Here is a 12,814-nt window from a genome sequence, read left to right as displayed (position 1 = left end):
ACTGAACTGTCATGAGTCTTTTAAATGTGGCTACAACATACCACATAAAAGAGGCTACTTCCTCATCTAGAAGCTTGTTAATTTCATTTTACAGATCCAACTTAAAATCGCTAGTTTACCTCAGACTAGAGGTTTTGGCTTCTGCAAAAATAAATATTTGTAACTGACTGTAAACATTACAACTAGACTTAACACCTAGAAGTTAACAAGGTTCTAAGACTTGAAATAATCACACAATGTTTCCTCAGTGGATTACCTATGGAGTCTAGGAACAAAGATCAAACCAAAGTTACCTTCAGGGATACAATGTCATCAAACTATCAATGACCCAGTGCTGAGCATAACCCTCTGTTACAGGCTTGCTTCCTCCCTCTTCCTCAACAGGTGTTTGCTCTACACTCTTCCTTTAAGTAGTGTCTGGTAGAACGGTTCTGAAAGAAACTTGTTTCCCTAAATATGATGGACTCTTGACAAGATTTTACACAAACCAGCATTCAGCGACATATGTAAGTTCCATAACAAAGCAATGGAGAGTCCCACTCACTTCCTAGTGATAAAAACCCTTCCAGAGTAAAGATACATAAAAAAATAAGATGCTACTTAAGATACTTAAATTAAGCAAGCCTAAATTTTATTTGCCTGGGTCACAAGCCCACCATACAATAAAAGCAAAACTCTGCCGCCAAGTCAGTCCCATGCCAACTTCCCTAGAGAAGTAAGTACAGTGATAAATCACAGTGCAGGTCACACCTTTTTCTAAGGAAAAGTTTGGAAATGCATTTAGAAGAGAGTTTTAAAACACCCAAAAGTTGTCTATTTTAAAAAACTATTTAATGGATATATCAATGCCACGTCCATATTAAAGGTGACTCTTTGAACATAAGGAGAGACTCATAAGTGTCTTAAATTTTTGTAAATACTCAAATCTTAGGTTGATTTCCCCTGTTTTGATAGTATACACTCAATAGTAACCTTATGTCCAAATTTTTTTTTTAACTTCAAAGATTATTTAGGACAATAAACACAAAAGGTTGATAACAAACTATATGCTCTAGAAAAGTATCTGTGGTGAAGGCAGAGAGAAGAAAGAAAATTATCAATAAATGAACTCATTAATTTTCAAACTGAGAAATCCTTCATTTAATTTGATCTGAGTGCTAATTTTTTTAAAAACACTTTTTAAAATACAAGTCCATTATACTTTTAATGCAAAAAGTGCAGAAATCATGACCAAAGCATACAAGTACACTTTCTTATGAAACACAAAGTCCATGTACCTTATGTGAGCCCAATCATTCTTTTTCCATGAAAAAATTTTAAAAATGCACTTAGGTAATTATATGCTTTCATTTAAAAAGTTCTAACAAATTAAGTCATTCAATAGCTCTTCTAATGCTTTTTAAAGGTACTGCAGCTCAATCAAGTCTTAATTGAGACTGGCAAACAGAAAGCATAGAGTGACATCTCTACAATGACTTGCATTTTACACAAAATTTGAAAAAAGTTCAGTAGGTATTTGCAAAAAAGAAATTCAGGAACAAAACACACCAACCACCTTTGAAAAGGAAAAAAGGCAAAGGCGGTATGATGAAGACACTTAGTTACACCTTATCAAAATGCAAATGTATAATCCAAAGCTTCAGCATCATCAAAATGCACATTTCAAGATTCTCAGAAAAGGTCCATTTCATTTCTTAAGAAATTGTGACAAGCGACTGCACTCATTTCCTGTTCAGATTCAAATTTCTGCCATTTCCTTCTAAAGGAAACACTACAGCAACCCAGGGCAGAGGGTCTGTAACGCTGTACCACCATCAACTCTAAAAAGGAAAACTACTCAGAACTGGGTTTGACATTCAAGATGAGCCATCAGCCTTTTATAATGCCCTTACACATTCAATATTGTGGCTTCCTTAGGAAAAGCTAGCTGTAAATTAAAGAATCATTAATGCCAAGAAAGCCCGTTTTGAAGAGTCATGGCCTAGCAATACAATCATTTCCAACAGTTTTAATGGACTAGGCATATTGAGACTCCAGCGAAATCAGATCCTTTTAGTGGGATCTTTCCTGTACAAAAGCATGTCACCCTGCCCTCCGTAATTATGCTTTAGGGAGTGAGAGCTGTAGTATTAAGCTAGAAAATAGACAGGTAGCAGTGCAGCTGCGACATTTCCAGGTAATTAAGCCTCCCCGAGGGTAGGTGGTTTCTGTAAGGGATAGGCCCTGGACGCCCGAGATCCTTCAGCCCCTCTCCAAGGAGCTTGCTTTGGGCAAAAGCACCGTCTCCGAAAGGGAAAGGGTGAAGGAAGAGAGTGGCAAAGGAGGGTAAGAGCCGGGGAGAGGGGCTCTCACTGCGGGTGGAGCGCCAGCCTAGGGGCCCGCGGACGTTACCAAACGACCCACTGCAAAGGCGAGTTTGTGGGGCCTGCCGGAGAGAAGGCCTCGCCTAGGAGTTGCAACACACTCTTTTCTCCAGTGCGCAGCGCTCGGCCTGGGGGAGGGGGAGGAGGGGAAACAGCTGCCAGGGGAGCGGCGAGCCCGGCCCGGCCCGGCCCGCTCACCGTGAGGGTGTCGTCTATGTAGAGGGGAATCTGCCTCCTCTCGAAGGGGAATTCCTCCTCCCCGTCCCTGCACACTGCCACCAGTCGCGCCATCGTCCCTGACGCTGCCGTTGCCACCGTCACCACCTCCTCCCAGCTGCTGCTGCTGCTGCTGCTGCTGCTGCCGCCGCCGCTCTTGCCGCTGCCGCCTCCTCCCAGCTCCTGCCTGCAACAGCCAAACCCCGCGAGCGTAAGCACCCGCCGCCGCGCAGCACTTTCGCCACGGGGAGGAGGCGGGGGGAGAGGGAGAGCAGCAGGAGGGGACGGGAGAGCTGGGCTGCGTTTCCCATCACCCGATTCCACACGCGCTCAGCCAATCAGCGGCGAGCAGCGCGGGGACCCGCCCCCTCGCGCCTTTCTCCCCACCCCCCCACCCAGCCCGCCGGCCTCCAGTCAGGGTCCAAAGGAGAGGCGGAAGGGACCTGGCGGCCCCGGGGCTTCCCCTAGCCGGTCAGCGAAGTCCCAGCTCTAGGACGCCACCCCCAGCTTCCGCTCCTCAGCCCACGGCCCGCCGCCCGGAAGCCCTCAGCCCACCCCCCCATACAGCTGACCCCTTCTCCCCCTTTAAGGGCGCGCCCCGCCCCATCAGTCCCCTGGGCTGCAGTTGCCCAGCGCGACCCCGCCCCTGGGAGGGGTCGACCCCGCCTCAGCTCTGCGGAGTCCGCGGGGGAGGCACAGACCCTCCCCTCCTCACCCTTATCGGAGGAGGCCTCCCGCTTCTGACCTTCACCGCTTGCGTGGTCGCCTCCCTGACCCCCCCACCTCGGCTCCCCGTTACCGGCTGACGAGGCCCGCGTCGGGGCCGGCCTGGGCGGGAGCGCGGCTCAGAATGCCGTTTCCTCTCCCGGCTCAGTCAGCCGCTCGCGCCACGGGGGAGTGGGGGAGGGAGGGCGGGGGGGATGTGGGGAGGGTGGGGCGGGGCAGGGCGAGCGAGCCGGGCGGGGCCCCGCCTCCTCTCGCGAGACTCCAGGCGCGCTCCAGGATCGCCCCTTTCGAAACCCCGGCGGAGGGGGCGGGGTGCTCCCCCGGCGGTCTCCTGACGCGGGACCTGCGCCCTCCCCGGAGTCTAGCTACTCAAATAAACCCGAAATAGGGCTGTTAGGAGGGGTGAGTAGGCCTCCCCTCAGTCCTCCGCTGTGTGGGGCCCGGGAACCGCCCTCCCGAGGGCGGAGGGGAGAAGGGAGGGGAGCCGAGGGGACTCTGCCGAGGGTCGGGGCCCAGTGAGGACTTGGGTTAGTGAAGTGAGGGGGGAGCTGAGACTTTTCAAAAAGCAGTGAGAGCAAAAGGTGGGAGTCGGGGGAGGGGAGACTAGGCTGGGTTTCCAGGCCCTTGACGCCGCTTTCCCTGACCCCCTGGTTCTTCAGAAGCTAGGCGATTTCCAGACTCATTGAGAGCCCTCCGGGAGGGGCAGAAAATAGATTAAGTGCTGACAGATTTTGTTGTTGTTACACTGTGCAGATAGTGGCTTGTGTACGCGTCCTGGGCAGAGAAACTTCTTGGGTCCGGTTAATATTAACCTAGAGGCTCAGACAGGACAACAGTTCCCTTGGGCAAAGTGCTGGTGCTGGCCAAAGGCCTTCCCTCTGATCCTCTTCCGAGAATCTGAGCTACCGTCAAGACAAATTCATGCACACTCTGCGTGCCATCGTGTACTCGGTTCTTACCTTGAAGGCGTTAGAGTCCTGTTTGTAAGGCCAATATAGTTGTCGGGAAGATTTTTTTGCCTGTGAAAAGTCTTGACGATTTTAAGACTCAATCCATCGGATGCTCTTACAACTAACTAATCCTGGTGATCTGTATTTCCTGGTAGAATAGGCTAGAGCTGTGATACTGACTTTAAAAAGTATTTTGGTCATCACATGAAGTCTTAGAGATTCGCAACAAAAAAAACCCATAGTGCATGCAACCCCTTAGCCATGTTGACTTATGACATTGTGTGGTCACTGTTAGGGTAGGTGACATAATAAACTGGAAGAACCATTGTTCAGTCCCAAAGGTGTGATTATCCAGTAAGTATTTATGTCCTTAGCCATGTTAGAGCAGAAGAGTGTGGTCTTTAGCTTAAATTCAATAGGCATATAGGATTGCATGTAAATTCTGACAAATTAGACTCCATAGCCAAAATACAGACAGTTTTAGAGAATTTTGTGTTTTATGTAAAACATCCCTAAGGAAAAAAAAAAGAATAAGGTGGCTTCTAAAATCTGAAAGTGCTCCTATAACGACTGTCAATTAATGTACCTATGTTATACCTTTCAAACTTTCCTTGGATGATGGTTGGCAAAGGACATTGAAAATACAAGTTCAATGTATAGGTGTTAATTTTAATAACTTTCATGACTGAGTACACAATGGGGACTAGCAAAGAAAGAGTATTCACCTTGGGGGTTTAAATCTAAGTTTAAAAAAAGGCATTAAAACTCAGATATAAAACTTAAAATGAGGAGACTACAGCAATGTCTAAATCTGAGATTACTTCCCCTGATTTGGATTTGTCTTCTAGCTCCACTGAGCACACTGTGTAGTATCTTTGGACAATGTTTCACATACTGTTTAATAATGAACTTCTTATAAGGCTAAAAAGTTAATTTGCTTGATAAATTGCTCTTTCTCAGGGAGGTCCCTGGGTGCTACAAATAAGACAAAATCAACATTTGAGGGGAAAATGCTTAGCAAATTACCTCACTGCAAAACAACTTTTTAGTATTTTTAACCTTGTATCTTCTTCATTTTAGAGCAGGCATTCATTTTTTTCACTATTGGTCTGCAGCTATATTTAGCTGAAGCAAATATTATATTTAGTGCTACAGCAAATGTTTCATGACTTAAGGATCTGCCTTCAGAGAGCTTATCTTTGATAAAACGATTACATTTTTAAAAGAGCCAGTTGTTGCCTTGTTAAATTTCAATACTGGCATTGTGAAGGGCAAAGCTGAAAATTTTTAAAAGCTAAGAAAAAGCAGGCAGTTAACAACAGAAGACCTTTTGCTGGTACCTCATAAGGAACAGTTGGTGCGATGGAGATGCGATATCGTATCACATTCTCCATAAAAATACCATTCTTTTTCTTCTTCGGCAGGTCCACGATGTGCGAGAAGCCAAGGGCAAAACTCAGACATGATGAGATATGACTAGTCTCCAAGCTACCTGGGTTTAAAAGCAACAAAGGATACTGATTTGTTCCTTATATTCCTGTATTCATAGAGGAATTCCTAGGGAGCAAAGTATGTTCTTATTTAATTTACACAACATATTGGACAAGGTGCTCAATAAAAATAAAACATTGTCATCTAATGAACACAAAACTATTAATACATATGTAGTAGACATCCCCAGTTTATAATAGTGTAAAATTAAAGTCATGGGAATGAGTCACTTTCTGAAGGTCACAGATAAGTCCTAGACTATATTTTCTTCTTTTCCCCTCCCTTCTCTGTCCTCAAAAATTGATAGTTGAAGATTAAAATACCTACTGTTGTTTTCACTATAATAACCTCATTGTTTTATGTGGTAGTAAAATCAACAGCAAAATCTTATTACTTAATTTACCACAGTTGTCCAGATCTGAGTATCTGCGAATTGGGTTTTCTTTTTCATGACCTGACAGTGGGAAGTTCTATTGTATCTGTCAAAAATAGGGACAGATTTTCCCCATTATAAGAAAATTTTTAAAGGAAAAATAATGTCCACAAGTTAAAATAGAAGCCCCTTGAGGGCAGGGTGTTATTTTCTGTTGTTTCCCCAGCACCTGTATCTAGCACATTGGAACTCAATATTTATTTAATTATCTCTTTCTCTTCTGTAAACTAAAATCAAATCAGATTGGTTTATTTTCCTATTTTTTATGAATGTAATTTCATTAACTTTCTCTTCCATGACTTTCCTAATTGGAGGTACTTTCCAAATTGGAGGTGGAAAAAACATATAGTCAGAGAAGGCGATGGCACCCTACTCCAGCACTCTTGCCTGGAAAATCCCATGGACAGAGGAGCCTGGTGGGCTGCAGTCCATGGGGTCGCTAAGAGTCAGACACAACTGAGCGACTTCACTTTCACTTTTCATTTTCATGCATTGAAGAAGGAAATCGCAACCCACTCCAGTGTTCTTGCCTAGAGAATCCCAGGGACGGGGAGCCTGCTGGGCTGCCGTTTATGGGGTCACACAGAGTTGGACACGACTAAAGCAACTTAGCAGCAAAACATAGTACATTTTGTTCTTAGTTATGATTCAGTGTCTATAATTGGCAGACTTACTGAAAGATATTTAAGACCTGGGACAAGAAGCAGCAGACCAATTAGACACATGGTCATTAAGTCACCAAATACTTTTTAAATTACTATTTTAATGAGAACAATATGGTTAGAGCCTCTCAGCCCTCCTAAAATGCTTTGAACACAACAGGAAAACCAGTCACCTTTGCTAGTCGCTTAATTTACATACTATAATCTTGGTTAAATTTCAAGTCTTCCTTATTAATCAAATAAAATCTAATCTTTTGTTTTTATAACAACATAACTTCAATATGTTGACTTTTTTAAGGGGGAAATTTCTTTCAATAGATTACCTCCAAATATAACTAACTGTAGTTAGCAAGGATAAAATGCTACCTAAGCACTAAATTAGTCCTCATCAACTTAAGAAATTTAAACTCATTGGTACAATAGTCATGTTTGCTGTTGACCCTCTTCCTTACTAGCATCTGACCCTCTGCTCTCTAGACACACAAACACTAACTCTTCATTCCACCCATCGACTCGCTCAAAAAAAAAAAAAAATTTAACCATCTGTGGGGAAAAGTTTCTTCACTCTATTGTAAAGTCAATTCTTGATTTGACACTTTTGGCAACCTATATTTCATGACAGCACAGTTTATAACAGTTTCATGTGTTTCCCCCATTAGATTGCAAGCTCCAAGATATCAGGAACCTTTTGCTTATCATCTGTAGCAGCTGCTGCTGCTGAGTTGTTTCAGTCGTGTCCGACTCTGCGACCCCATAGACGGCAGCCCACCAGGCTCCCCCGTCCCTGGGATTCTCCAGGCAAGAACACTGGAGTGGGTTGCCATTTCCTTCTCCAATGCAAGAAAGTGAAAAGTGAAAGAAGTTGCTCACTCGTGTCCGACTCAGCGACCCCATGGACTGCAGCCTACCAGGCTTCTCCGTCCATGGGATTTTCCAGGCAAGAGTACTGGAGTAGGTTGCCATTCCCTTCTCCAATCCGTAGCAGAGAGCAGGCTAAAAAAAAAAAAAAAAACACGAATCTCACTGCAAAACTGTTGTCTCATTAAGCTTGTAAATCACAACAAGTAATTCAATCTATTCTTTAGGGCATTTGGGTCCTCCCTGGTGGCTCAGAAGGTAAAGAATCCACCTGCAATGCAGGAGACCCAAGTTCAATCCCTGATTCAGGAAGGTCTCTTGCAGAAGGGAATAGCTACCCACTCCAATATTCTTGCCTGGAGAATCCCGTGGACAGAAGAGCCTGGCAAGCTCCTGGGGTCAAAAAGAGTTGGACACCTGAGCAACTAACACATTCTTCTTTGGAGCATTTAGCTGTTTTATGATCTTTTAAGTATTTGACTTTAAACATTGCTTTCTTATACCGAGTCTTTTTTAAAGATTAAAATTGAGCAGTACTGTTGGCAATCCCACAACTGAGATATTTTAATGTAAATATTATAAAATACATACAATAGAAAATACAGAATGGTAATAGGTGATACAAGACAGAAAGTAAAAGGGGCTTTCCTGGCAGTCCAGTGGTTAAGACTCCCCACTTCCACTGCAGGGGACAAAGGTAATCCCTGGTGGAGGAACTAAGATCCTTCCTCCTCCTGTCCCCCCCAAAAAAAGATATAATGTAAAATCCTCCTTCTTACCCTCCAGTCTTCCAGTGTCACAACTGTAAACACAACAGCTTGTTTAAAATAACTAAAATTTATAAGTATTCTAACAAGTCATAAGGCTTTGTTTCTTCTATATTGATTTACATAGTGTTGACATACATTTAAAATATTAAGCATCACTACTGTTAAAGCAGGAATAAAACTTTAACCCTGGATCGATAGACGCCCATTTTCTTCACATTTTATATTTATTCTTCCTCATTAACATAATATTGCTCAAAACATACTACCCCTATTGATCACCAAAATTTTATTGTCTTATCTTGCAAGTGTAGCACATATATAATTAAGCAGTTGGTAAACATGTAGAGATTGAGCAGGCACAAGGCCCACGGGGTACTGCTGTGTAATGTATCTATGGAAAGGTTGACTAGACCAGTTGTTACATTTGACAGCAAGAAAAAAAGTAACTGGTTTCTGTTCATTGCTGTGATTAAACAGAGAGTGGGTTCCTTTCTTTTGGCTTCAGAGACTATGGATTCCAAATGCTTTTTATTTGCAGTGGGTGACTGGATAAGTTTCCAAGAACATGGTACTGCTGCCTCTTTAATTACAAATTTGGCAAAACTCAAAATTATATCACCCAGTAATAAACTACTAAGAAGGATCAGGCAAGAAGCAACTATCCAAATACAAAAAGCTAAATTGGCCATTCTTCGAGATGCTACTTCTACATTTACCTGAACTATGTAAAGAGAAATGAAGAGGCCAATAGCTGTCAATAGAATACAGTATGCTACTTTTATCCAGTCTTTGATATGTGACCTTTCTTTAAGCACATATAACCCTGTTTGAACACCAGCCATGTGTACTGCCACGTACCCCAAGACAGAGATGATTCCTTCTCGGTTGGCATTTAATAAACCAACCCTTGTGCCACTACCATCAGTGCCATACAAAATTAAACTTTTCAAGGGGGTAAAATCAAGGGCTAGCTGGTATAATGCAGTAATGCTGATGGCTACAATCCAGGATTTATTTAGGGGAAAAATAATCAAAAGCAGTGATGTTATCAATTTCACAGCTATTAAGGTAAAGAAAAAGTTCCAGTGAACACCATACTCAGTTAAATGTTCCTGATAGTCTATGGATTTTATAGCAACTAATCGCCCCATTCCTAGGAAAACTAATGGCCAAAGAGAGTACAGTGACTTTGTAAGATAACAAAGTCTGGAGCCTTTCGTATATTTTCTCCTAACCTCTGGAGAAACCATTGCAGACCCAAAAATAAAGCCCCCTACTCCATAATCCATTGCTCCTGTCCCGTAGAGCTCGGTTTTGGCATATCTTCTGGGAAACAGTGGGAAGTCCACAGCCAAAATCGCAACAGCAGTAAAGGCACTGTTAACAACACGGAAACAGGAGATGGCTGGAATGTGTTCTGATTCTAGACTGACTTTCAAAAATTTTTCACAGATTTTCTGGAAAGGCATTCTGGCATAGCAAGTTCTTCTGCAGTATATTTCATAGAGCAGCCCTGCCCCAAGGATGATTGCAAGAAGATACTCGAGGAGGACAAATGAAGAGAAAATGGTCAACGTGGTGACCAGGGGAACTATCAGGAACGCAAAGTCAACCAAGAATCGAGTCCTCGAGTTATGTGAAGAAGAACATAAGTGCTGTGAGAGAATGATCAGGAGCCCTCTACACAGGACGCAGAGTGCAGGCAGGCACAAGCCCTCGGTGATCTCCAGCACGCTCGTTCCATTCTGGTTACTGACAAAAGCTTCCTTCATCTGCTTTTGAGACATTTTTTCTTCTTCCTGTGAAAACAAGAGCAAAGGGATGCATTTGTGAAAGGCAACCTTTCTGTGGGACTGGCATATAGATGCACCTGACTGGATCTTACTTATTCCTGAATTTCAGAGCAGAATCTAGGACTTGAGATTCCCCTTCCAAGGATTGTTGGAAGAAGCCTAATATATGAAGATAAGGATGTCCTACTAACAGAATGAAATTACTGGTTAAAAAGCTTTAGCTGGGACTTCCCTAGTTGTCTAGTGGTTGGGAGTCCACCTTAAGAGTGCAGGGGACATGGGTTCGATCCCAGGTCCCAGAAGATTCCACATGCCACAGGGCAGCTAGGCCTGGGCCACAAGCACTGAGGCCAGACACGTCCTGAAGCCTGTACACAACAAAAAGAAGCCACTGCAGTGAGAAGCCTGCGCACCCACAAGTAGAGAGCAGTCCCCCTACTCTCTGCAAAGAGAGCCCTCCCACAGCAAGGAAGACCCAGAGTTGCTAAAAAATAAACACAGTACACTGTCATGAAAATAATGTAATGAAAGTTAAACACACCTAACTAATGATTTCCAGTCCACTATGAGGGGAGAGGAGAAGGCGATGGCACCCCACTCCAGTACTCTTGCCTGGAAAATCCTATGGGCAGAGGAGCCTGGTAGGCTGCAGTCCATGGGGTCGCTAGGAGTCGGACACGACTGAGCGACTTCACATTCACTTTGCACTTTCTGCATTGGAGAAGGAAATGGCAACCCACTCCAGTGTTCTTGCCTGGAGAATCCCAGGGACAGAGGAGCCTAGTGGGCTGCCGTCTATGGGGTCGCACAGAGTCGAACACGACTGAAGCGACTTAAGAGCAGCAGCATGAGGGGGGAGGAGAAGGGACGCGGAAAGAGAAGGTGCTTAAGTACACTTTGGATTTGGGGGCCTCAGTTTCTGTCCCGAGCCTCTCTGAACCTCCTGCCTCCAGCACAAAATGCGAACCCTCCAGGGATCTCCCGAGCTCCCCAGGCTGCTTGCTCCTCACCTCCTTTACAAGGTGTAGGTAGAGTGGAAGGGACGCTAATCACGGAGGAGTAGGGACCGTAAAGTATATACTAGTGTTAATTGTTTTAAGGTTACAAAACGCCTCTACGCCCCACGTCCATGTCTGAAAAGCGGCACACGGGAAGCACACATCTGTCAGTCAAACAAGAACCACCCCGAGAATGCACGTTTGAGGGATGGCCTATCGGGACCCAATCACCCGAGAAGAAACCTATCTGAACCGGCTGGCCTTTTAAAAACAGCTCTTTTCCTGACAGACATGCGCGCCGGTCCTCATACCTCACGGGCTCCTGGGGTTTCGGCGCCCCGCGGCAGAGCGCCGCGTCACTGGGCTGGAGAGCCGGGACCCCGCCGCCGCGGGAAGAGCGGAAGCCCGCCACTTCCGCCTCGCGAGCGGCGCTTCCGGCCGCGATGGGGCGGGGCGGCCCGCGCTCCAAGGCCCCGCCCACCACGCGGCCCCGCCCCGAAGAGTGCCCGTTTCCCACGCCCCGCCTGTTCCCCGCGCGCATCCCTCCCGGTCTCCGGTTCAGCCAGCCCAGGTCCTGACTCCGTGACCCGGACCGCTAGCAAGACGGTCTGTCAGAGGCGCCCGGGCGGAAACGGGTCCCGCACCCCACCACTGGCCATCAGACCCCGCGGCGAGCGTCAGGGCGCCCGGTCTCCCGGCGGGGAGACCCGCAGTCCCGCGAGGGCCGGGGCCCCTCCGTCCCTCCCCGCTCCCTCGCACCTCACCGCGGGCTCTACAGTACACAGTCCCGGAGCAAGCCCTCGTCTCCAGGTCCCGGCGTCCCGGGCGGGCCACGTGCGCCCGGCTGTCGCGCGCCCCGCCCCCGGGGAGGAGCCGGCCGGCTCCCGGCCACTCGGCCCGCGGCCTGGCGTCCGCAGCCTTCCCGGCGCCTCCCCGGCCGGCCCCCGCCCCGCGCCCGCCCTCCGCCGCGCTGGCCCTTCCCGCCGCCTCACCCGGCCCGCTCGTCTGTCTTTCCAGTCCGGCCGGGGGGCCGCACGCTCGGCGGCTCGGGCCGTGCGACCGGTGAGTGCCACCCCGCAGCCGGGCCCGAAGGAACCGGGGAGGCCAGTGGGCCCCCGCGGCGCTGGAGAAGGGGGCGCCCCTCTTTTCCCCTTTCCAGAGCGCGGGCTTCACTTCTTTGCCCTTTCGTTTTTGACCCTCTCGTATCCCAGGAGGAGGAAGCCCGGCTCTCTGCCTTTTGCTCCAGGACGAGGACCCTCCGGGGTCACGCCTCACCGTGCCGGCAGGGGCGGCCTAGGGTGCAGGGAGGCCCCACTCCCGCTGCGCGCCTCTCCCCGCCTGGAGACCTGGGAGGGGGGGCCAGGGAGGCTTGCAGACAGCTGCGCCCTTGGCTGGGGGGTCACGTCCACCTTCTCGAGAAGGACGGAGTGTCCCCGTGCCCAGTGTTTCCGGAGCGGCATCCCAGCCCTGGGCCCGGCGGCAGCTCGCCGGGACCGGGAGTGCCCGGTTCCCGCCGGGAAGCTGCGGGCGGGGCCTGCCGGGCCCCCGGGACCC

General features: G+C 47.4%; 3 protein-coding genes and 1 long non-coding RNA gene across 18 annotated transcripts in view; 2 read left to right on the top strand and 2 right to left on the bottom strand.

Moving 5' to 3' along the window:
• Nucleotides 1–3,558, bottom strand: part of GGNBP2 (gametogenetin binding protein 2) — a 32,220-nt gene extending 28,662 nt beyond the window's left edge. For 8 of the 9 annotated variants that reach the window (XM_069542627.1, XM_069542628.1, XM_069542629.1 and 5 more), the window contains exons 1-2: nt 3,295–3,558; nt 2,562–2,766 (exon numbers count right to left, since the gene is read on the bottom strand). In XM_069542627.1, the coding sequence (XP_069398728.1) occupies nt 2,562–2,654 (93 nt within the window). In that variant the 5' untranslated portion in view covers nt 2,655–2,766; nt 3,295–3,558. Of the gene's footprint in view, nt 1–2,561; nt 2,767–3,151; nt 3,205–3,294 lie in introns of those variants that run through there. The other variant, XM_069542626.1, reaches the window with a different exon arrangement.
• On the top strand, nt 3,518–10,782 carry LOC138414857 (uncharacterized). Of its 2 annotated transcripts, XR_011246974.1 has the most exons (3): nt 3,561–3,707; nt 5,680–5,824; nt 9,922–10,782. It is a non-coding gene; the product is annotated as an uncharacterized lncRNA (long non-coding RNA). The 2 variants fall into 2 exon arrangements; XR_011246975.1 differs by lacking the exon at nt 5,680–5,824 and having other exon boundaries at nt 3,518–3,707.
• PIGW (phosphatidylinositol glycan anchor biosynthesis class W) lies at nt 8,237–12,200 on the bottom strand. 3 transcript variants are annotated; one of them, XM_069542636.1, is made up of 2 exons: nt 12,020–12,200; nt 8,237–10,268 (listed from the first exon to the last, which is right to left on the bottom strand). In XM_069542636.1, exon 2 carries the CDS (start codon nt 10,254–10,256, stop codon nt 8,745–8,747), a length of 1,512 nt encoding a protein of 503 aa, XP_069398737.1. In that variant the 5' UTR covers nt 10,257–10,268; nt 12,020–12,200; the 3' UTR covers nt 8,237–8,744. The 3 variants fall into 3 exon arrangements, with proteins under 3 accessions (XP_069398737.1, XP_069398736.1, XP_069398738.1); XM_069542635.1 differs by lacking the exon at nt 12,020–12,200 and adding an exon at nt 11,572–11,692; XM_069542637.1 differs by lacking the exon at nt 12,020–12,200 and adding an exon at nt 10,804–10,973.
• The window catches only part of MYO19 (myosin XIX), a 33,428-nt gene continuing 32,738 nt past the window's right edge, over nt 12,125–12,814 (top strand). For 2 of the 4 annotated variants that reach the window (XR_011246972.1, XR_011246973.1), the window contains exon 1: nt 12,232–12,322. The gene's annotated coding sequence lies outside the window, so the exon portion shown is untranslated. Of the gene's footprint in view, nt 12,323–12,814 lie in introns of all 4 variants that reach the window. The other 2 variants (XM_069542622.1, XM_069542623.1) reach the window with 2 other exon arrangements.

The sequence above is a fragment of the Ovis canadensis genome, chromosome 11 (assembly GCF_042477335.2).
Source record: "Ovis canadensis isolate MfBH-ARS-UI-01 breed Bighorn chromosome 11, ARS-UI_OviCan_v2, whole genome shotgun sequence".
In the NCBI taxonomy this organism is placed as follows: Eukaryota; Metazoa; Chordata; class Mammalia; order Artiodactyla; family Bovidae; genus Ovis; species Ovis canadensis.
The sequence above is the reverse complement of the archived record's forward strand: the minus strand, read 5'-3'. Positions and strand labels throughout refer to the sequence as shown.

Bases quoted from the DNA above. Each gene is read 5' to 3' on its own strand.
- PIGW (XM_069542636.1), bottom strand. From the start codon at position 10,256: ATGTCTCAAAAGCAGATGAAGGAAGCTTTTGTCAGTAACCAGAATGGA.